The sequence below is a fragment of the Manis pentadactyla genome, chromosome 3 (assembly GCF_030020395.1).
Source record: "Manis pentadactyla isolate mManPen7 chromosome 3, mManPen7.hap1, whole genome shotgun sequence".
In the NCBI taxonomy this organism is placed as follows: Eukaryota; Metazoa; Chordata; class Mammalia; order Pholidota; family Manidae; genus Manis; species Manis pentadactyla.
This window is the reverse complement of record NC_080021.1, coordinates 144,684,712-144,708,465: the sequence shown is the minus strand read 5'-3', so window position 1 is coordinate 144,708,465 and position 23,754 is coordinate 144,684,712. Positions and strand designations below refer to the sequence as shown.

Sequence of the window (23,754 nt, the reverse complement as noted above, 5' to 3'; positions counted from 1 at the left end):
TATTAATGATAATAAGAATAGTTACCATTCATGAAGCACCTACCACCTATCAGATAATGCACTGTAAGTACTTCAGATGTGGTTTAATTGGTGACCATTCGAGGAAGGGATCTAGTTGTCCTCCCTGTGTATGAGGAAACTAAGGTAAAGAAAAATGAAGAAACTTGCTCAGGGTTTTTACAGCCTGTAAGTTGCAGCACGGGAATGCAAGCCCAGGCAGTCTGGCTTCAGAGCCAGGTTGTAAACCACTGGCAATACCAGCCTCCTAAGTGACCATTTTGTTTTTTAAATTTACCTAAATAGTTTGGGATTGTGTTCTGTACAAAGTGTGCCTAAGTGTTACAAATAATAGTAGGTCTCCTTTTGGGTATATATTTGTATCAGAAAAGTGCTTTTTGAATGGTCAGATCAGCAAGTTCTTTGCCCTTTAGCCCTTGTTGAGAAGAGTGGTGTGGACAGGAGCAGACCTCTCATTATCTGAGGCCACTTGCCTCCACCCAGATATCTGCACCCCCCTCGCCCCATCACATCAATCTGACTCTGGCTCTACTTCACCAGCCATACGCAGTGAAGGAACACTGGTTTTTTTCCTTTTAAATAAATGGAAATAGTGTTGGTCTTCAGATTCAGTTTTAAATTTGCAAAATAATTCCTGTATTTTTTGCTTCAGGACTTTTTACTATTGCGTGAGAATATTGCCTGCCAGAGCTGCAGGTCCATGCACAAGGCCATGCATAAATTGCTTAGTTCCATGTTGGGGAGAAATAGTATCATTTTTTTGTGCACAAGTACACTTGGTGAGTGAACCAGTTGGTTCCATCTTTGTTGCAGGTTGCAGATTCCAGTGCCAGCTCATGGCCTAATGACCACAGACAGGCCTTTGGATATTTTCGTACTTCTGACTATGAAATTTCTAAAACAGGCACAGTACCTTTTATAACAACATGGGAATGTCCAGAGGACTGAAAAACGTCTGAGTGCTTGCCAGGGGTGAGAACTGGATGGAGGTCCTTGGCTGGGTTTTAAAGGATCAGTAGTCCTTGACCACATATACAAAATCGAGTGCCTTTTTCTGTGGAGGGAGAGTCCATAGCATTCACTGATCTGGTGTGGAAACTGGGCCCCAATGAAAGACTTGGAGAGCTGCTTCTCTAGGGTAGGGGACTCAAACTGGGGCAGTTCCTTCCTCCCAAGGCCATTTGGCAAATTCTGTGGATGTGACTAGAGGCCAAGAATCAGCCTTGTCTGGCTCCTCTAATTAATTAACTCAACTTGAGAGAACCTGTCAGACCAGACTTGCCTTTTCAGGTTTTTTTTCCTCCCTTTCTCATGATGATAAGCAGAGTAGGGTTGGTATTAGTAGGTTCTTATTTCAGGTTCTGAATGGGGATGTTATATGGTCTTCTGTAATCACTTCTTTCTTAAAGAAGCAGGGGGATGAGATAGACTCTTTCATTGGAACCATTCCAACTTTGTTGAAACAATCATATGGACCAGTGGAAATTTCATGCTTTAAGGGGGGCCTGTTTGTCTTGGCTGCTCAGTGAGGACCCCAGAATTAATTAGTCTTAATCCTTTCCTAGGTAACAGTTTTTCAGGAGTGTTGTCCTTCATTAGCCTTTTGTCCATGCTGAGCATTCTGTCACCTCAGTCATTCTCCTGGATATCCGTCTGGTTAGTACCAAAATGAATACGTGGCCAACTGGGCCACCTGGGAATTCAGCATGACCCCTTGGCCCCTCTGCCCCAGCTGAGGAATTAGGGCAGGTCTTGCTGTAAAAGTATCTTCTGCTCTTGCACTTAGCTTCTTGGTGAGGTCAGAAGTGCATTGTGCTTGTCCTTCTCCAGTCGCAATCACATTGTAATAAATAAAATAGAAGCTGGTATTTTCTAAGTAGCCTACGAATCCAGAACATGAGTTTATTTTATTTTTGATGGTGTGAGCACTGATCAGTGAACCAAAGTTTTACTCCCCTCCCCCGACATATCATTAATGCTGTGCTATGAATGTGAGTGACTGTTTTAAAGGCTTTTGATGTTTTAGGACAAGGGAACTGTTGGGAGTGTGGCTTGGTTAACCTAAATACTACAGTTAACTTAAAGTGGCCAATAAAAAACATGGGGGCAATTCCACAGTTACTTGCTTGAACATATTTTGGCTGACTTGAGGAAGGCAAAATGCTTGTTTAGGCTTCTTAATGGAGAAATTGTATGTTGCAAGATTCCAGAGTGACCTTCTTAAGCGTTCACCTTTGTGTGGGTTCCAGGAATGTAGAGATGATGGATTGGGAGCTCTACTTCTTTGTAAGCCTTTCCTTACATTTATGAGGTGGCAGATTTAGGGGAGGCTGAATCAGGCATAGTACACTTATGTGCAAAAATCTTGGTTTTTAATATGGCCACTCATTTCCAAATGCTCATATGGCAGATGTTCCATAGTTAGGATCTGCTTTAGCCAGGTCTAAGCAGAACTGATAGGATTGTCTTAGAATGTAAGCCAAGAATTCTTAGGACATTTTACATCAGTTTAGGATGAATATAGAAAAAAATTTTGTAAGATCTTTGTTAGTTTTGGGTTATGAGATGGTATGGTATTCATGTCAGCTTCCTAGGTTAGATATATATATATACATCCCATCTTTCTTCGATATTTGATTTTACAGTTTGAGGGCATGCTTTTGTCATGTTGGTTGTTTTGTTTAAGGCTCATCCCCAAAATTAACTTTCTAAATGGAAAAATTTAGCTTCTCAAATTGAAATATCTAGAACTGGACCTACAAAGGCTAAGAAGATTATAACTGAAAGACTTATATCGGAGAAATAACTTAATCCTCGTGAGGTAGTTTTATTCTTCCTTCACGGAGAGTTGGCAAAGAGGTGGTAGTGCTGGACTCCTCACGTGGAAGGCAAGAGCTGTGATGCTGCTCATCACTGAACAAATGCTAATTGACCATTTACTATTAGCAGGGTGCTTTGAGGGCTAGGGAGTTAGGAGAGGTGGGAAGGTTTATCTCCATGGAGAGTCTAATCTTCATGGCATTTGGACTAGTGTGAACAATCTGAGAAAGTATGTGTGACATAGGTAAAGAGAAGGCCATTTTTCTGGCGTTGGAGTAATTGATGCTGTACCGAGGAGGTAGGAACATACCAATGTGAGCTCAGAGGATAGGGTCACTTAAGAGGAACAGAGAAGGTGAGGATGCCAAGTGGAAGCCACAGAGATAGGAAAGGGTTGTTACCTGTTCGTTCTGTTGTCAACATTTCCAGCTTGGTTGGGGCAGAGGATAGAATGGCTGAGAAGGTACTTTTGGGATGCATTATAGAAGGCCTCGAATGCTGGTCACACGTTGTGGACTAATGAAGGAAAGTAAAGGGAAGATTAATTGGACAAGAGGGCAAGGACTGTGTCTGTTCTGCTACTTCGCTTTGTTCTCAGCAGCTAGCATGAGGCCTGACAGCACATATTCAATAAATGTTGGTTGAAATGGTGAGTGGAGAGGGGACAGGGTTGAGAAGGTGATGTAGGACTGGACAGAAGGAACCCAGTGACTCAGCAGTTCATTGGATGAGAAGCGTGTAAATGCCCTGGAGAAAAGTCCTAAGGCATTGACCTCTGCAGACTGGCAGAATCATGGTGCCATTAATAGGGAAAGAAATCGGGGAGAGAGGAAGGTAGGTGGTCTTGATTATGGTAGGGGGTGAGGGGCCTAGCAGAAGGGACTGATAGAGGGAAGGGAAGGGAAGAAAAGTGAGCTTTTGTTTCTCTTGCCTTCGTATAAGCATCTTCTCCTTATCTCCTGCCTAATTTGTACTCATTCCAAGAGCTTCAAGGACTTTTTTCAGCAAGACCTGTATTTGTGCCTTAATTCTATACCCAGACCACAATAGACTTTGCCAGGCAGCCCTTTGTGGGTAGTGGTTTTAGGAACTTACTGTTTTAAGGAAGGTGTTTGACGTTTGTGTCAGTGTTTGAGAGTGTTTCTCTTCATCATTTTGCTTGATTATTACCTTTATATAGATGTAGTAGTGGGAGTTTGCAAATTATCTGATTTTGACTTTTTTCCTTTTAAAGTTTTTTTAACATTAAAAATAGGTACAGAATCCTCTAAATCATTCAACAGCTATGGGAACTCTTTGCTCCAGTCATTCTTTTCTTTTTCTTTTTAATTTTTATATCATTTGGCTAACAACTACGGAGAGTTCTGTGATTCCATGTCCTTTTTATGTTGAGAAATTTCAGGTAAACCATAGGCTGAGTCTGCAGTTGTCTTCAGAAGCTACTATGTTTTTCAAAGGAAACAATCATTCCCACTGTTCATTATACATGAGCTAAATTACAAATTATAATAGATGGTTTTGTTAATGTGAATTATGTGTGTGTGGTTAATTTTATTTCATTTTCTTCTTCTTAATGTACGGCATGTTCTGTATTTTAAACTTTTCCCCCCTTTTTAGATACTTGTTTTGATCTGCAGTGGTTGAGTGAGAACAGCAGTGATAGTAAGGAAAGTTAAGTAAACATGAAATTAAAAGACTGTAGAATACATTTTGGTAAACCAAAATATTGCTTGGTGGCATAAAGCCACAGATCCATTCCAAAAAAAAACCCAAACCCTGCAGAAATGTGGTTTTGCTGTCTGTCATGCAGTCTGTTTCAACTGTCAGAAGCATACGTTGCTTTATTTTTTTCAAGGCTGACCGCAGCTTTGAATTTCCTTCATTCCACCCACACCTCCCACCACACCCCCTGGGTACCTAGTGCTGACTTACAGGCGGTTCAAATGTAGTACCGTCATCACCACCACCAAAAGGGGGAGCAGTTGTGGCAAAAGCTTCTTCTCTTAGGTCGCCTGTGAATCAGTTCTGTGCTTGCGGAAACTTGTCTCCAGAACACAGTGATGGTCCTTGTTTTTGGACTTGTCAATCTAAGTTAAATAGAGATCTTTAAAGGGTGTTCTGTTTCTGCTTTTGTTTTCTAAGAAAGAAGTATGCTCGCGTTAAAGAAACTTTAGAAAGGAAAAGAGTCACGCCTCTGCCGTGCGATGTAACTGCGGGCCTAGGCAGAGCCCAAAGGCTGAGGCTGTGCTGTGTCTCTACCAGTCGTGCCGTGGTGGGGGGAGAATTAGGCCTTCCTGTCTGCCCTGGAAACATACTGGTCAGGATTCAAAGGGTAGCGCATAAAATAAATATGACTGTTTTTATTTCTTTTAGATGTGCAAAAGTACAAAAAAGTATATAGAAAATGAAGTCTTAGATCTTTAAAATGAATTTTGAGTTATTGGTCACTTTATGGTTCCTTCAGCCTTTTTTTAATGGTTGGTGTGATCCTAAGTATCTTTTAGAATCTACTTTTAATTCAGCCAGTAATTTCTTATGATCTTAGTAAGTCATTTAATTTTCTGAGTCTCAAGTTCCTAATCCATATCCGTAAGGTGAGGGGATAGGACTGGATCAGTAAAATGCTGGTTCCTGGGCCCTCTAACCTGGGCCTTGGGCATTAGACTTTTTCTAAAAGCTTCAGGAGTGATTCTAATGTGCAGCAGTGTTGAGGACCAGTGAACTAAGGCCTCTTAATATGTTTAGAAATCACTGGGGATCATGTTAAAATCAGGTTCTGTGTCTGCAGGTCTGGAGAAGTGCCTGATCTCCATTTCTGGTGGCCAGATATGCCCATTCTGCTGGGCCATGGACCACATCAGGAGTAGTAAGGAGCCAAGAATCTCTAAAATTCCATCCATTTTTATGTTATTCCTTATTTCCAGGGGGTAGTTGATATAGTACATGGGGGTGTCTGTGTGCTGCTTGCATGAAGACCCCGATTTAGGATGTCAGGATTGGTAGATAGTGTGGTATCTGCCTATCCTCTCAGTGCTTAAGTTCCAGATTGAAGTACTTTTTAATGGTGCCTTGCTTTAGGTAGTCTGAATGAGCTCCTGCTCCTGGCTGGTCGGTTGGTACATTGTTAGGGAGAAGAGAGGAACTTTTCTATCTCTGCTCATGGAGACCCCACTGTAATAGGTATTTTATTTATTTATTTTATTTATTTTTATTTTTATTTATTTATTTATTTATTTATTTATTTATTTATTTATTTATTTATTTATTTATTTATTTATTTATTTATTTATTTATTTATTATTGAAGGGTAGTTGACAACAGTATTGCATTACATTAGTTTCAGGTGTACAACACAGTGATTCAACATTTATATACATGATAATTCTAGGTACCAGGTATCACCATACCAGGTTGTTACAATATTTTGACTATATTCCTTATGCTATACATTACATCCCGGTTACTTATTTATTTTACAATTGGAAGTGTGTTTATATATATATATATATATGTATATATATATTTTGTGAGGGCATCTCTCATATTTATTGATCAAATAGTTGTTAACCACAATAAATTTCTGTATAGGGGGGTCGATACTCAATGCACAATCATTAATCCACCCCAAGCCTAATTTTCGTCAGTCTCCAATCTTCTGATGCATAACGAACAAGTTCTTACATGGAGAACAAATTCTTACATAGTGAATAAGTTACATGGTGAACAGTGCAAGGGCAGTCATCACAGAAGCTTTCGGTTTTGTTCCTGCATTATGAACTATACACAGTCAGTTCAAATATGAATATTCATTTGATTTTTAAACTTGATTTATATGTGGATACCACATTTCTCTATTATTATTATTTTTAATAAAATGCTGAAGTAGGTAGATACGAGATAAAGGTAGAAAACAGAGTTTAGTGTTGTAAGAGAGCAAATGTAGATGATCAGGTGTGTGCCTGTAGACTATGTGTTAATCCAAGCTAGACCAGGGCAATAAAACATCCACGTATGCAGAAGATTTCTCTCAGAACAGGGGGGGTGAGGTTCTAAGCCTCACCTCTGTTGATCCCCAATTTCTCACCTGATGGCCCCCCTGCGACTGTGCCTGTCTTAGGTTGTTCCTCCCTTGAGGAATCTTACCCGTCTCTGGCTAACCAGTCATCTTCCGGGGCCATACAGGGAAATGTTAAGTTGGTAAGTGAGAGAGAAGCCTTATTGTTTGAAAAGGTTAGCTTTTTACTTCTTTGCATATTCATGCCCTGTGGCTTCTATGCCCAGCATTTGTCTTGAGGTGTCTTTACCACTTGGAAGAATTATGATACTCGGTAAATTCGACATGTGGTACGAGTTCTATTTAAAGGTTGTGATTAGGTAGGAAGAAGAAAAGCTATAGAAGTAGCAGGCAGAAGAAAACCTGGGAAGATTGATTATTTCTTTGACATATCTTCTTGTAGAGTAACTTCAGCATGGATAGGTTTTAAACTACTAATTAAATTGTGCACACACATTAACATAATAGGAATATAGTTACCTAACCAAAGCATACCTGTAATTACCAGCCATCTCCAGTGAAACCAAGAAAACCAGTTAGGCACCTTAGGCATTTGTGAAAACTTATCTATGATATGGTGGATATTGTCCGACTGAACTTAAACAGTCTGAGAGAATTCAGATAAACTAGAACAACCCATTCCTGGGGACTGTTCATATCCCATATGTTCTTTTAACGATAAATAGTCTGTGGTTGTAAGATTTTGGAGCGCTACAATTTGCACTTCTCCTAATTCTTGGTTGAGTTCCAACAGTATAGATCCAGTCCAATTTTTGTTTTACTGTATGCACAGGCCAGCTTAGATATCTCCTTCATCATTCCCATGGCAAGTCCAGGAACTGGTGGGATGAGTGCATCTACACCTGTGACAGTGCGTGGATCTTTGTTGGAGTTTTTTTTTTTTGCTGATCATCTTCTGTCATGAGTCTTCCTGAGAGTGCTGATGTTGGAAGTTCTTTTTCATATCGTATCTTAGTTCATTTTTGGGGTAGCCAAATTAGGCTTTGATCCTCTGTATAAACACAAACAGACCCTTTGCCTACACTTTTATATGCCCTTTATATCATTGTGTAGAACTGTAATAGGTATTTTATACTTTCAAATTCTGACACCTTTTTTTTCATCCTTTGATGGCTACCCTGCCCATTTTGGCCTCTAATTCCTGAACAATATTTTAGGTAAACGGGCAAAAAGATTAGTAAAGTATAGTATATTTTGTTTCAATTTGGCTTCTCATATGAGCACATTTTCTCAGAATGTTACTAAACCCAAGTTAAGGCAAGCAGAACTCTAGTTTTGAAGTGTATTTTGTTGTGACAGAAGCCCAACGTCCTTAAGCTGTAACATTTGCCATGCTCTCCTCTGACCCTGTCATTTAGAAAAATGAAAGTACTGTTTATAACCACAGTCCTTTAGTTTTGTTTGCTGTAGTGCAGGATCAGATTAGTAGGCAGTGTGTTCTAGTGGGAAGAGCCCTGGCTGGAGTCCTCCAGCAGGTCTGATTTTTAGGCCATCACCTGCCCTTAAGCAGTTAAGTATAACTGTGGACACTTAGCTTCTTCATGTAAACCAGGCAGGGATAAAGAAGTGCACCATTTATTAGGGCTGTGCTGGAGAAATTTGTTGCTTTGAAGGAGTATTCTTACCACATATTCTGAGTCTCAGGCAATAAGAAATTAAAGTTTGTGATGTAGGAGTGTTTTGCTTTAGAGCAGTACTACTCAGCGTGGCCCATGGACTGGGGCAGGTCTGTGAACTATTTACTAAAGATGAACATTAGGATACAGAGCTTGTACTAGACTGTAACTCAACGCATCACTTCCGTTATCAGTAATATCTTTATTGTTAAAAAAAAAAAGAAAAACCAAAGAACAACAAAGAGACCCTGGTGCACTAACAGCTGTGATTTGATTCTGGTACAAGCCCGTTATCAGCTTGCTGATAGATAGCAATTTGGGGACTGATTACTTTCAGTAGCACTGCTTTAGAATATGCAAGTAATCAAAAGGTTTATCAGAGCTGTTTTATAAATTAGAAATAGACAAAAGGAAGGAAAGTATAACCTAAAAAATAAAAAAGTAAATTGAAAGGCAAGTGAGGTTAAAGGTGAGACCGAGTCAAGGTGATATGGACATGTGCAAAATAGTACATTAAGTCAAGACATTTGACACAGATTCACAAGTAGGAAGTTTGTAAGAGTCACTGCAGTTTGTGTTTGATTAAAGAAGAACTCATTTAAATTTTTCTGATAACTTCTTAATTCTTCTTAATTTAATCACTTGCCTTAGAGAGAATTTTTGTTTTTTGTTTTTACCTTCTACCTAATGGAAAGAACCTATTTCTCTTAGGCCTCATGGAACTTATTCTGTAGTCTTAAATTTCATGAAGTCTTGAAATTAACCCTGACTTCCCCTCCATTCCTCCTCTTCCTCCAGCCCAGTGTTCACTACTCTTACTACTATATATAAAATTTAAAATTGGTTTCAGTTTACCAAGAAAAGAGGAAGAGAGATCCCTTGCCAGTAGTGAAACATAAATACTGAGAATGTCTTTTCTGGGTCACGGTGCAAGAAAAGTGGAGAGACAGCATATTTTCTGGGACCGGGCCTTGACCTTACTCCTTTCCTATCAATTGGGAGTCACTGTCTCCTGTTATTACTGTGCCTGTGAGTCTGTCCCTCACTGCCTCTTAGATCAGAGGCCCTTCCCTGGTGTGGTAGAAATTAGTGAGGGATGTCTTCTTAATTGAGAGACAGGAAGAGCCCTAAGCTTGAATCAATACCTAACAATGAAGCTACTTATTTGTGGCACTGTCTAATTTCAGTTCTGTTTTAGAATTACTTGCCTTAAGGGGTTTTATTCCTAAATCTACCCATGTAAATATTTCTGCCAACCAGTTACGTGGCAGCTAGTCTTCCCATTTCATGGTTGTAGAAATGGAGTCCCAAATCACTTAGGGGTTTGCTTAAAGTCATGATTCAGCTGGTTAGCAATCAGCGTTGACCTGGAATTTGGGACTCCACAGTCATATCATTCACAGTATCTGGTGTGCTTTCCAGAATGTTGTGTCACTTCAGTCTGGATTCTTCCCTTGCCTTTCCGTAACTGTCCCCCAAAGAAACCATGCAACCAGCTTTGTGACTTCCCTATCTTAATGAGTGGGAGCACCATATTCCAGGCCTTACCTGTTGGAATCATGGATTTGTTACTTTCTCTCAGGTGTCCAGATCTGGTGGTCACAGCCTGCTCACATTCTCCCTGTGCGGCATGTCCCTCTTTGTGCTCCTGATCAGTCCTTCAGACCCTTGTTGTCACACCACAGCTGCTGTACTGGCCTCCCATCTGGCGCTGCATCGGCAGCCTTTGCCTTCTTCCCTCCCTAACGTGGGTTTCAGGAGCTCAGGGCACACTTCCGAAAGTGTCTGTATTGAGTCATTCTTTAGTATATGTATTAGGCCCCTCTCCACGCCTGGAAATCCAGCCAGTATTCCCCTCACGGCTTGGTCTGTTCTCTGTCCATTTTACCCTTTCACTAGGTGATCCTATCCACTCTCCTAAGTGGATGAATCCTGTATTTTTTCTACAGCCTATATCTCCCTGGGACCAGTCACTGTAGGTAACCAAGTCCTCATTTCCCTTGAGTGTCTCACAAGGGCTTAAACTCAACATATCCCCAAATGACATCTTCCCCTACCGGCCTGCTTGTGGGCCAGTGATCTCTATCTCAGGAACTGCCAGTACCATCCACCCCATTTCTTGAACCAGAAACCCTGAGGCAGGTGATGATTGCCTTTCCTTCTCTTCAGTAGCCACACCCAGTTATCTGTTCTCTGGAATCTACTCCCCAGTTACTCCTGCGTTTGTTTACTTCTCTCTAGCTATCTGATCACCATGAGTTAATTAACTACTTTATTCTTTGGTTTATCTGTAAAATGGGGATAAAAGTAATTCTGTTAAAATTGTTTTGCACTTAAATGAAGTGTCTGGCACAGAGGAAACTGTCCATGCGCGGTAGGGTGATGCTCATGATCATGATTAGCAGACCTTCAGCTGCTGTATTTAAGATGATTCGCCTGGAAGGAATGCAGTAATCTCCCACCTGGTCTAACCTGGGTGTCGATCATCCTGACCTGGCGTGCGCTGGGCTCTTCTGGATCTGCTTCTTCAGCCTCCTCTTGTGCTGCCGTCCCTGCCCCCTTTCACTTGTCCCATTTATCGAATATGAATGTCCTACTCACCTGTAGCAGGCTGGTTCATTTGGAATACTCTCTCCCTGTAGCTCTCTCCTTTGTCTAGGCGACTCACTTCACCCTGCTACTCAGGGAAACAGGGTCCTCATTAAGCATTTAAAAATATTCTGCATTTTGTATTTTTTTAGTGCTTGTCTCATTTGCTCGATTATGGGCTCTGTAAATTATGTCTTCTTCCCCTGCTCTTTTCTCAGACTGTAACATAGTATCTGGCAGCATAGTAGACAGTTATTAAAAACTGTAATTAATGTGGCTCAATGATTACAACCAGAAGGGGTATCTTCTACACCTCTACCTGCATTCCTAGGGCTCCTCTGTGTACAGCCTGGGTACACATGCTGTTACTGTGTTTATATCCATTTGGTCTTCACCTGTATAAGACTATAAACACTGAAGAGTATGGATCAATTGGGCATTCACTGCTGTTTCTACCATAGCTCCTAATTTAGATTAGGAGTGAATGAATAAGGACTTCTTGTTGAAAATCTTAAGTCTGTGGTGCTATGGGAATTCATATTGTTCCTATTCTGAAATTATCTTTCATCCTGCATCTTTCCCCTCGTGGTATATTTTGTCGTTATAAATCTCTTCTTTCCTTCCACAGCCATTCAAATATAATCAGTGACAAGAAGGGGGTGGAGGGCAGAAATGCACTGGAGTATCTTGACCTCCTGTCTGGCATTTATCATAGCTTTCCTAGGAATTGTCCTTGATTAGTCCTTGCTGCCTTCCAAATAAAGTTCAAGCTAAAGAGCGTGGCATTCAAGACCTTGCCTTGTCTGACCCCTGTGAACTCTTTCTGTCCTTATTTTCCACCCTTTCTTATTGCATGCATCCTGTGCTCCAGCTTAATGGTTTTCAATCTTGTCTGTGCCTTAGAATCTCCTTGGAGAGCTTAAAATAAAATACTGAAGATGGGTTCTACTCTCTGAGAGAGTGAGATCATTGATCTGGGATGAGGCCTAGGCACTGTATTTGTGAAAGAGCACTAGTAATGCTAGTGTAAAGCCAGGCCTGGAAACCATTGACTAGTTCAGTGTTGCCCACCCAATAGAATCTGCTCTAAGAGCTTTGAGAAGACAGTGCTCCATAGTCAGAAAAGTTTGATCAGCACTACATTTTGTGTGCCTCTTTCCAAAGATTTATAACCAATACCATTAAGTGAAAAGCTCTGAGATGTCCAACAGCAGAGAAGCCTGTTTAACTGTGTTTCAGCTCTGTGAGGTCTCCTGGTTGGGGAGCCCTTTATATATTTAACACCTGTTAATAACATCTGCAGAACTGGCATAGAGCCTTCTTTGGGCAATGCTGCTTCTAGTCACATCTCAGCTTTTGTTTCCCTATTTGTCCTTTCTAGATCATTTCATTCAAATCAGACCAATCCCCTCCCCAAGGCTTCTCTCTTAGAATACCCCACCCCCACCCCAGTTTTCTCAGGAGCTGAAATTCCTCTTCGTCTACTTGTATGTTTGTTCTGCCTCCCACCCCTGTCATGTGAGCTCTGCAACAGCAGGGACTTAAGTCATCTTGTTCACTCCTGTGCCTCCATTCAGCAGCTAAAATAAGTCTGACAAATGGTAGGCACTTCCTAAATAGTAGTTGAGTGGACAGAAAGGCAGCAATCCGTTTGTGGTTTTGGCTTTCTCTAAAGTACATGTGTTTACATATTTTAAACTGCCTGCCCAATTTAAATAAAAGCAGCTTGAAATACATTTTAACAGTAACTAGGAATACAGAAGCCAAAATAGATGACAGTAGTTTCCTATACCGTTAATTTTCTCAGCCTGCCTTGGAAAGTATTAAGAAGAAAACAAGCAAAGCAGATATGAGCTGATTTGTAGAGAAGATGCTGTTATTTTTCTGATTATAGAGAATACTCAGTCTGTGGGATGGGGGCTTGTTTTTTTCCTTTTAATTTCTTAAACGGCCTCTTGCAGGCGGCATCTCCCAGTGTATGGGGATCACCCCGTGTGTCACTGAAGAAGTCTGAGGAGGAATCACTGTGTGACAGTGGGGTTCTGTGTGGGATACATTGCGCCAGTGACCAAACCCCCCACAAAAGCAGGCAAGGAATCAGTAGACTCACAGTACAAGCTTCCTACTTGTTACAACCCTCATGTAGTGAGAGTATTTAAGGAAGTTTGTCGGGGTTGTTGGGAGGGGATTTATGGACCTGAATCCATGCGTGGGGTGCTGCAATTCCTGACCCTTGTTTGGAAGGGATTTGGATGGTGCACTCTCTCTGCAGCCCTCATATGGCAGCTGTGTCCATGGCTACCCAAGCCTGGCCCTGGCTGTCCAAGTTTTCAGTGGGGTCGGCAGGTGTGAATTGCTCGGCCTGTGGGCTAGTGTGCATAATCCCCATGACCCACTACACCTTGAATTATCAGAAAGTGCTTATACTTCCACAGGACTAGGGATGCCAGCTCATGGCAAGGTCTTCTCCTTGGGCTGCTGCTGAGATCGTCACACTGGTTCACTCTGGAGGTACCATTGTGGAGATTTATCATGACTCAGTGTACAAGGTGCCCTCCCAGTCTGCTGTCCAACTACAACTCCAGTTGCAGTGGGCCAAGTGGTCAGCAATCTGGTGTGAGCAATCTCAGGAAGGAGGTTGAGTAGCATCCTTTATTGTGTTTCTAAAATGTCCTTTAAAACACATTTCCTGCCCAAGTTTCAGAATGGAAGTTTTAATCATTTACTTTATCAGTCAGGAATTGTCTGGAGTGAACTTGCATTTCATTTTGTTGCCTACTGTGATCACTTGCTGTTCTCCTTGAGCAGTGTGGCATTATGATTGCCAGCAAAGATGTGTGCTGGGAAGGTAAACAAACCGAGTTGAAGTAAAGTAGGTCTGCCAGATGGATATACCTTTAAGGCTGAAGCACTCTAACCTAGTCCCAGTTGTAGTGTGTTTGCAAAAAATTTTAGGGGATTCCAGCCACTTAACCAAGCTGCAGTTTCTTCGGTTCATTCAAGAAATATTTTTGAGTGTCATCTTCTACCACACACTGAGGCTATAGACAAAGATATCTCTGCCTTCATTGAGCCTTGAACATTCTCTAGAACCTTGCTACTCAGGGTGTGATCTGTAGATCTAGAGCACCACTGTCACACTGGAGTTTGTTTGAAGCGTAGACTTTGAGGCCCTACTCCGGGTGGATTTTAATTTAACAAGGTTGCTGGGTGAGTAGTAGGCACATTGAAGTGTGAGAGGCACTACTCTAGTTCATATAAACAAAAGCATACGTGAGATAATTCCCAATGGTAAATGCTACGAAGAGAAAGCTGGAATGGGCCATCGAGTGAATGGGAGAAGGTAGTCGTGGATGGTGAGTGAGGGTTGCGGAGGATGAGGTATCCTGTGGGCTGAGGAGGCTGAGATGATGAGTAGGGAATGAGCCATGGGAAGAACTAGGGTGGCGGTTCTGGGCAGAGGGATGCTCCCTCATTCTTGCTGTGTTTTATTGTTCATCCCCTTTTTGATGCTTTTCTCCTGCTCAGCTCTCACCAGGCCAGCGCCGTGGATCCCTTGCCTAGCGTGCCAGGACCTGGCTGGTAGTGCATGTTCGGTGGAGCAGTTTGAGTGCAAAGCATGGTTTTGTTGAGAACTGGCTACTTACTAAAAAGCAGGAAAACAGTCCAAGGGGATGGTAGAAGGGTGTCTTGGCAGTGATGGCTTTCAAGAGTTGAAGTTTTATATAATTGGGAAGAGGGAGGGGAAGAGGAAACCAGCAGAAGGCATTCTGGAATTGAGAGAAAAGCAAATCCTGAGAAATGTGGATTTAGGTGAAGATTTGTTAGAAAATGGAAATAAACAGGAGGACACACAAGGAAGCCTTTACCTAATGTAAGAGGATAAGCTGAAAAATAGAGCATGGCTCTGCTCTCAGTGTTTGAAAAGTGGTTTATTGCTTTCCTGCAGATATAGCTACCCTTGATGAGAACTTGGCAAGAACCATTAGTGTTTTTCTTTTTGTTTTTGGTTTTATTCAAATATCCAAAGTTCCTCTGTCTATAGATATTTCTTATGTACATTTTAATCACATAGATTATGTGGTAAAAAATCAAGGTGAACTTCACCTGCTGTGGGCACAAGGCTTATTTGTCCCCTTCACTATTTCTGAGTATGAAAATGCTTAATTGTAAGTCAGCATTCAAATACACATGTTTGTTTATGTCAGTAGAAAAAAAGGGGGGGAGAGAGAGAGAGATTGATTCAGAGACAGGGAGAGAGAAGAGGAATCAGAAATCTGCTGATAGAACTTGCTGTGACAAACTGGCCCTGGGGAAATGCACATTGGTGGAACTTGGGTGTCAGTGTTCTGTCATCACGTTGCCTGGCCAGCTCTGCCTTGTTCTGTGAAGGCTCACCAGAGACAGTTAAGTTCACCAGAGAAACTCATTGAAGACTTAGCATGCAGTAAAATAATGTAACTGTGAGTTCACAACAAAGCAGATGGACATTGCTTGAAGTATTACCATCAGAATCATCGCTTTATACTCCCTGGGGGTTGGGGGTGTTGTGTGGATAAAAAGTGGTTGGATATTGGCAGTTGTCATATTATTAAGGGTAGTAGTAGTTCAGTACTCATAGACAGTCCCTCTTTCTCATTAGAGGAAGTGGGATGAAGAGGACTTTTTAAAAAGTCTTCATATTTTGCAAAAAAAAAAGTCTTAGAAGTTTGAATCAGTTCTTTATGGAACCGGTAGATGTCCTATTGAATGGATTTTTATAATGTTATCACTTCACTTTATTGCTTTATGAAACAATTTAAAATTTTTTGCACAAAATAAGCAAAATAAACTGAGCCCAAATAAAATTTAAGCGTCAGGTTTACCAACTTCATGGTAATGCTGGCAATACCTTATATCTAAATCTCTAAGCCTTATTACTTCAGTCTGACTTTTTTTTTTTTAATACATAAAGTTAGTTTTATCTGTTATATTTTCTTATCTCTTTGGTAAAGTTGGATTTTGATGAGAAGATACAAACTGAGTCGTCAGCTTAGAGAAATTGTACTGCCTGAATATTCCTTATGTTTAGTCTGGATTTTTATTAAAAGTCCGGAGGAATTTCTCATTAGTCTTCTGGCTTTTGAATCTTGGGGTAGTAGGATCAGTTCCAGAAGTTAGGCCAGATTTCAGAAAATTTGAAACAGATTAATGAACACATCAAGATAATTTATTTTCTGAGTGAAATAAAAATTACAGTCTTGGTTCTGTAGTGGTAATGGGAGGGTGAAAGAGAGGGTTGGAGATTTATTTGTACTTACTCCAAAAAAGATTTCAGACAGAATAAGAAGGAATTTTTCTTCACTTTTTAAAAAAGTGTTTATATATAATGGGTCACTGTGTGTTCTTGATAACACTTAATAAAATAAACAGATTCATCTTTTAAAAACGTTTCTGGCAAAGAAACTGCAGTAGAAAATAATTCCTCGTGAAATGTTATTCTTCAAGAATGTTTTCCTGAAACTATAATTGTTTGGGGTTTTTTTTTGTTTGTTTTTTCCGGCTGGCTGCTGAAATGGTGTCTTAATAATGTTTTGATATTCTGTTTTATTTCAACATTATGGTGCAGTAGTGTTCCTATTTTAATGAGAGGCTAAAAACTCCCAAGAAACATTTTTTTAAAACAAAAGTTGTTTTTTGTTACATCTTTCTGATTACTAAAATAAAGTTATATGTGCTTTCTGTCAAGTTTATTATGTTGTTAAAATGAAATTTATTTTTTTAAGTAAACCATATAGGCAGAAATAATCTAAACGGAAATTAGATTTTTATTATGTTAGGACTCTTTGACAGGATGTAGTTTAAGTGTAAGCTTAACTAAACTTTTCATCTTGGTTAAATGACTAATAATTTGTGGTAAGTGATAAAACATGTATTAGATATTTTATGCTTTAGTATTTGTTACTTTTTAATCTAGTGATTCAACTATGGCTTTTCTTTCAATGCATGACATTGCTCTCCTATGATGCAAGGTCGTTAATAAATTTTCCAGTGGTTCTGGAGTTGGAGTCTGAGAAAAGAAGGGATAAAAGGCCCTTGTAGGTATCTTTCTGTTTCACTGCTAACTGGTCATCTCCTCTTTGGAGTTAGCTTGTCAGCATTCATGTGCCAGGTGCTGAGTACATAGCCAAGGTATTTACATACAACATTGTCAGGTTGCCTTTCTCTAAAGTATTTTGCCCAACAGATTTTTTTCTTTGTGTTTTTGTTTTGTTTTGTTTTTTTAAGTGGGGATGGTCATCATTTTTATTGGTTCTTTATTTTTGAAAGGTGGCATGAAAGTGGGGAATTGTAGGGGAAAAAAATAGAACTGTTAGGCAACTGAGGGTAGGAAAATACTATGTGTGGAACTTATATATCTTGATGGATAGAGGAAGACGTAAAAATATCAAAAATGGTTAATATACTTGACAAACTATGACTACAGAGACAATCATTTTGTTATCTTTTAGTGTGAATAGTTGTCCTTTTTTGGGGTCATTCATGCTATTTTAGAATCTCACAGGCATATGAAGACAGTAGTTGAACAGTGTTCATAAAGCATCAAGTACTGTGATACCATCCAGTAACCCTAACAGCAGTATTTCAGAATCTCTGCCTGTTTAATGGGCTCTCTGAGAGTGTACTTGCTTGGGGATGCATGAGCTACATCACCTATAAATTGGATTGGAAACTACAGCACTGGCGTAGCTGATGGAGAGCAGATTAGAGCCCTGATTAACCATGTGATTCCAAGACTGGGAATATATTGTCTAAGCAAGACTCATCAGACGCAATCAGAATTTCAAGTGGTCAGATGAAATTCAAATGTGTATTGTGGCTTGTCCTTCTCTAGTGCTTTTCCTCCTAGGTTGCCTTTTTTCCCCTCTTTCCCTAAAGCTGAAAAATACTTCTTTGATGAATCTGCTCCTTACCCTAAAGCTGTCTGTCTGTTATTCATCAGAAAGCAGGTTGCAGTTCAGTGAGCAGAAGAAAAGATTTTAATAGAAGCTGTGCCAAGGGCTGTAATGCATCATTTTAGGGCCCTAATTACATTACAATGACAAATATCAATGGTGACAACAGCAATAACCTACATCCTTTAATGGCTGTGCTGGAAAAGGAGTTTGGGCCCCACGCCATTAGATTAGACTCAGTTTCAAAACATAGGCCATTAGAATTGTGTGTCCACAGTATTATTGGCTGATCACTGAAGCCCAGTGGAAAGGCCTGTAAATAAATGATGCCTCCCTAAAGCGAGTCCTATGGGACAAAAGAGGCAAAATTAGATGACCATGGAAGCAGCAGTGTTTCCGAGGCAACTTTAGCTTTCAAAGTGAGGAATGACCTGCTTAATTTTATGAAATCACACACACATCCCACCACCCCTGCTGCCAATTAGGCTGACCATGAAAATCCATTGGCATGACTACTTAAAGAAATTAAGAAGTCTTTTAAACAAAGGAGACCTTAAAAGAAAAAAGTTGGGAAGATTCCTCCCTCTCCCCTTTTCTGTTACATATGTTAACGTAGATGAATCAATAAAATGTCCTCTGGTTTTCTACATTTATTTTTAAGAAAAAGTTTTATTTTTTTCATAGTTGCTCATATTTAAAATAGCCTATGTCTAAAATTAAAGTAGCCAGCGCTAAATACCTCTTGGTCTTTTTTTTTGCCTGATGAGTAAGTTTCCTTAGAGTAGTTTTTATTGCCTAGATTATGTAGGCAAACTAAAGAACTCAGTTTTCTTATGTGCCCACACATTTTTCAACCCTCCTAGCAAGGGACTATTTTATTTATGTAAACAACATAATGAGGAAAATATGCTTGGCAGATGGTTCTAAGCATTAGAATCATGAGTTTGGTCTGCCCCAAAGTGTCTCATTATCTTTTATTCTCTCCCCCTCCACCTCTCCCTTCAAAAAGCTTAACAACCAAATGCCTTTGAGATGTTGCTTTCTGACTGGTGAATGCTGCTCTATTTTCTCAGCTCACGCTGGAATTTCACCCCATAACCACTGTGGTATGTTCGTCCAGGTGGAGAGTGGTTTGGTGATTCCTATTGCAGCTTTTCATGGTGCTTTAAGCATTCTTAAAGGATAGCTAAATGCTCCATGGGGCCAGTGCAGTAAATTAAATCAGGTCAGCACAGTTGGGTCCTTATTCAGTGCTGCTTATTGGTGCTGGGGTTTTGTCCATCCTGTTAGGAATGCAGTCTGAAATGGAAAGCTTAGATTTGAAACTTCATGGTGAATTTGTTTTCTTTTGGCTGGCAAACTTTTTAAGGTGCTGGCATTTAAAAGATTGCATAGCTGCAAAGTCGAAAGGGTTGCTGATGAAAGAAGGAAACCTAGATTGCACAAGTGGAGTGTCGCTGTCATTCTGGTAATGACTTAGCAAGAAAAAGAGCGTTTTTGTACTCTTACAAAATGAGAAACTGACCCTGAATGGAATTTATTTTAAGAATGTCTCAGGAATAGTAATTGCTTTGTATTTTCTGCCTCTCAACACTTTCCGTCTCTCCTTTACCCCACCCCATCATTAAAATACAAGTATTTCCTACACATGTGTATAAAAACCATATGTTTACATGTCAGCTATCAAAGTATATAAGGAACCATCTGATAATACAAATTATGATGAACAGTGAAGCTGGGTAGCTTTTTAAAGAAAACTTGGTGGTGGTGTTCCTTTTTTCTTTTTTTTTTAAAATTTACTGTGGCATCCTATTAGTATAAAATTAGTTCAGAATTATTGGTGAATAAATCCTATTTACTATTTGATATTACTGGGACTTTTGCAGATCTGTAGTGTAGTGATTAATTAGCATTCCCCAGGTTAGTCTCCATATACATACAGATTGCTTTCTGTGAAGTATGGGACAATTTTATCATATTCTTAACCTCTGCACAGCAAAAACCCTGGTGGGACATATTTGGAAATTCTTATGGTTAAAAAAGACATGCCATTCCCCAACAATTTATAACTCAGGACCTGAATTAATCCATGTCTTTGGATTGATTGAGTGCTATTCTTTGGGAGGTTGGGGACTGAATTCTAAAATCCCAGAGCCTGTTTCAAGCAAAGACCACAAAAGTAGAAATCCAGTGAGTTATTAACTTGAAGAAGTTGAGATTAGGGAAGAATGTGTCTTTACTATTTAAACTCTAATAATTCAAGGTTTTATGAAAAACCACATTAGAATGAACAGGGTCCTGTTGAAGGCTTTGAAGACTGATTTCCAGTCATGAAAATTAAATTCCTTTTTATGTTGTCCTGGTGTTTGAAGGTTGACTTTTTAAGATGAATGTTGGTTAATAAATTGTGCTATTAATGTGGCACTGTTGTCACTGCCTCCTTTTAATGGGCTTGCTGATGAGAGTTTTCCCCTTCCTTAGGAAATACACCAGTCAGAATATAAAGTGTGTTTTAATATCATCCTGTTAATATTTTGGGAATTTGTAACCGGCTGACTGTTCTCTTTATTGCTTTCCTTTCCTTTTTTTTTTTTTCTTCCTTGCAGGCAGAGATTGTCAAGAGACTGAATGCTATCTGTGCACAAGTCATTCCTTTCCTGTCCCAAGAGGTAAGGCAGTTGGTTTCAGGCACTGGCCTAGAAGGTGCCATTTTAGTGGTTTTTGCAGAAAAGGAATTGTGGAACTGAATCTTTGGCCTTGTCAGTCTCTTGGTGTTTGTATTGTACATTTCTAAGGTACAGTGTTGGCATTCCAGCTTCTACAACTTATTAACATTCAGCCGACTATAAGTGTGTTTTATATAATGGAATATTTTCTGATGTGTGAAGCAAAATTCAATTGTTAAAATATTTTGCTGTCATTGGAATTATGACTGTCATGACATCTAATTGGGTAGATTGAAAAATTGCCCAGAAGAGCTTGTTGTACACTTTGTCACTAGGCATAGTTGGCAGAATGCATATCAAATAGAAAGTGCTTTACATTGTGAACAACCTAATGTAACTTCTGGCTACCTGCTTTAAAAAAATTATTTCCCTTGTGAAGTCTTGATATTGTCCATGCATTTGGGAACAGGCATGCAGGGTGGACTCAGTGGGCTATGTTCTGAGTGCCGCAGGCTTTGTGCATTGCCAAGGCCTGGTTTACTGCTTCCTTGCTTTCTCGCTCACCACCAGTGGAGGCACCTGCTGTTGGCAAGTGTGTACATGTTGGAATGAGTAGGTGCATTCCTAGTGCATGGGGGGTGGCTCCCTTGTGGCTTCTTTTTTTCTTTTTGTTTGCTTGCTCACCTGTGTCTGGTAGTTGCAAAGTTTGGGTGAGATTACTGGAAAGAGATCATTTTTGCTTCTTGGTCACTGAATCCTTCATTTGCTCAAGTAAGGTCACCTGTGAGAAGGAAGAAACTGGTAGACTATCTGCATGTCTTGCAGACACAGTGCTTTGTGTTGTGGGCTAGCAGGCACCCATACACTTTGTTCCTGCCCTTCAGTTCTTTAAGTGTATCGTGTCTCTGCTTTTCAGGAAAACATGGGCATGTGCTGATGTTAGCATGCAGCTGGTATTTGAGCATGCGTGTATTATAGATATGTGGATTCCCATCTGACTGCTTGTTTGATCCAAGCGGAGTTAGACCTCAGTAACCATGGGTACCTTTCATTAGGTGTATATCCCACGGAGGCTCTCATTCCTAAACCATGAGTCTAAGTTAACATCCTGAATGCAAATGTTCTTCCGGATCACAGTGGTGACCACAAAACCACCACCCACTATATGCCCATTTACCTATTTCTACTTAGAATTTGCTTGGGACTAGATTACGTGGAGTGGTGAAGGAGAGTCAAGGGGCCTATTTGCATTTATTTAGGAAGCCTGGCTGCCCTTTGCCTGGTCTAGACCAGTGTGTGTTTCTTCCTATTGAAGCAGCTCTGCTTTATGGACATGGAGGAAGGGGACAATGTATAACTCACAGAGTTGTAACCAGGCTGAGGTGTCATGCCCCGAAGGAGAGGGAGAAGTTTGAATTATCCCTGGGGTGATGTTAGACTTTAGGCTTTTGCAGGTACAGACTCCTATATCTAATCACTGGTACAGCTTATTCCCATGGCATTTTTCCTAGGTCTGTGGGGTTTATGTTCAGACAGAGAAGGAGGTCTTGGGGTGTTGGAGGAGCTGATTTGCCAATAGTTGGTTTTCCCACATGAGTTATGTTGTTTGTTTGAGCAGGCCCTCTAGGAACAGAATGTGTAATGGTGGTGTTGCTGAGCAAGACTGGACTGGAATTAATTGGCTCAGGAAGTCATTCTCTGTAGAGGAAAGCTATGGGGAGATACTGGCAACTCCTTTCCTCCTGCTTGAGGCTGGGAGGATAGACATCATGATCTCATCACGTAGTATTTATTTCCCCAATACTTGGGCATTTTGTGCTTGAAATCCTTGATTCGCGTGCAATGCATGACCTATGTCATGGTTTTCTAAATACTAATTCTGAGTATATCTTTTCTGCTTGCTGTGGATTTAATTGGCTCTTCTTTTTTAGTTTTCTGAGTGTGTGTATAGCTTTTAATGTGCGGGCCACAGACATGTTTGTTCCTGTCCTATCCGGGCCTCTCTGATGTTTTGTGTCTGAACACTGCCCACCTTGTTTCATCTTCTGGGTATTTTGTGAACATCAGACTCCTCGCTTCTTCCCCAAGGCCAGATGGACCATAATCTGGAGGGAGGGGAGGAGGCAGGTTATTAGAGGAAGATGAATTCTATTTCCTGTCTCTTCAGAGGCATGGAAAATCATTCTTGCATGGCTGCGAGCATCACTCGGTGCCAGGACTGAAGGCTCTTAATCTGATCTTTTAACACTGGCTCTCGGTGTGACAGTCTCACTGTCAGAACAGCAACTGTGACATTAGAACTTATTTTAAAATGTTTTCATTTAAAAATTAAATGATCATATTTAGAAAAAAGAAGAACATTCACTGAAGACTAGTACATAAACTGCAGAACAATGGTTGGGAGGACTTTTTGGAGTTTGGAGGAATGAGATAAATTTACATACATCTAGATGAAGTCGATTTTTAATTTAGCCCTCCCCCCATGTGCTGATTAATGTACATGCTTAATATGGTGTGTGCCTAGTGCACTACATTTTCTAAAATTAAAATACTTATAATACTGAATGAAAGCTATTAAATATGTTTAGTTTTAACTGTAGGACTTCAAGAAATAAGTTATATAATTGTAGATCAGTGTCTAGGTATATAACAATCACAGTTCCATTAAAACTTTTTTAAAAAAAGTTATAGCCAGTATAATTTTGTGTATATGATGTGTTTGCTGTACTCATGTACGGCTGTTTCCAAAGTCACAGGCATTAGACAAGATATTGGCAGCTCTTGTCATTAAAATGAATAACTGCCATCTATATTTATTAAAATTGTGTAGGATCTCTTAATACCAGAATTTAAAGAAACCTTATGAGTAAGTCCTCACCTGTCTAAAGCTGTTCTTTTCTCCCACTTATTATTATTTTTTTTTTTGGTTTTTAGGAATGGTTTAGATGCTCTATATTCTGCTGCCATCCAATTTAATTTGCCTTCTCAAAAGGCAAATCTCAAAGTAGTAAGGGGGAAGCTCTTCCCTATTCTGC

General features: G+C 40.1%; 1 protein-coding gene across 10 annotated transcripts in view; it reads left to right on the top strand.

Moving 5' to 3' along the window:
- Positions 1-23,754, top strand: part of TLE4 (TLE family member 4, transcriptional corepressor) — a 136,079-nt gene that overhangs the window by 15,181 nt on the left and 97,144 nt on the right. For 6 of the 10 annotated variants that reach the window (XM_036893444.2, XM_036893438.2, XM_036893437.2 and 3 more), the window contains exon 5: positions 20,660-20,722. The exons of the other annotated variants lie outside the window; for them this stretch is intronic. In XM_036893444.2, coding sequence (XP_036749339.1) covers positions 20,660-20,722 — 63 coding nt within the window. The remainder of the gene's footprint in view (positions 1-20,659; positions 20,723-23,754) is intronic. 10 annotated transcript variants of the gene reach the window in all.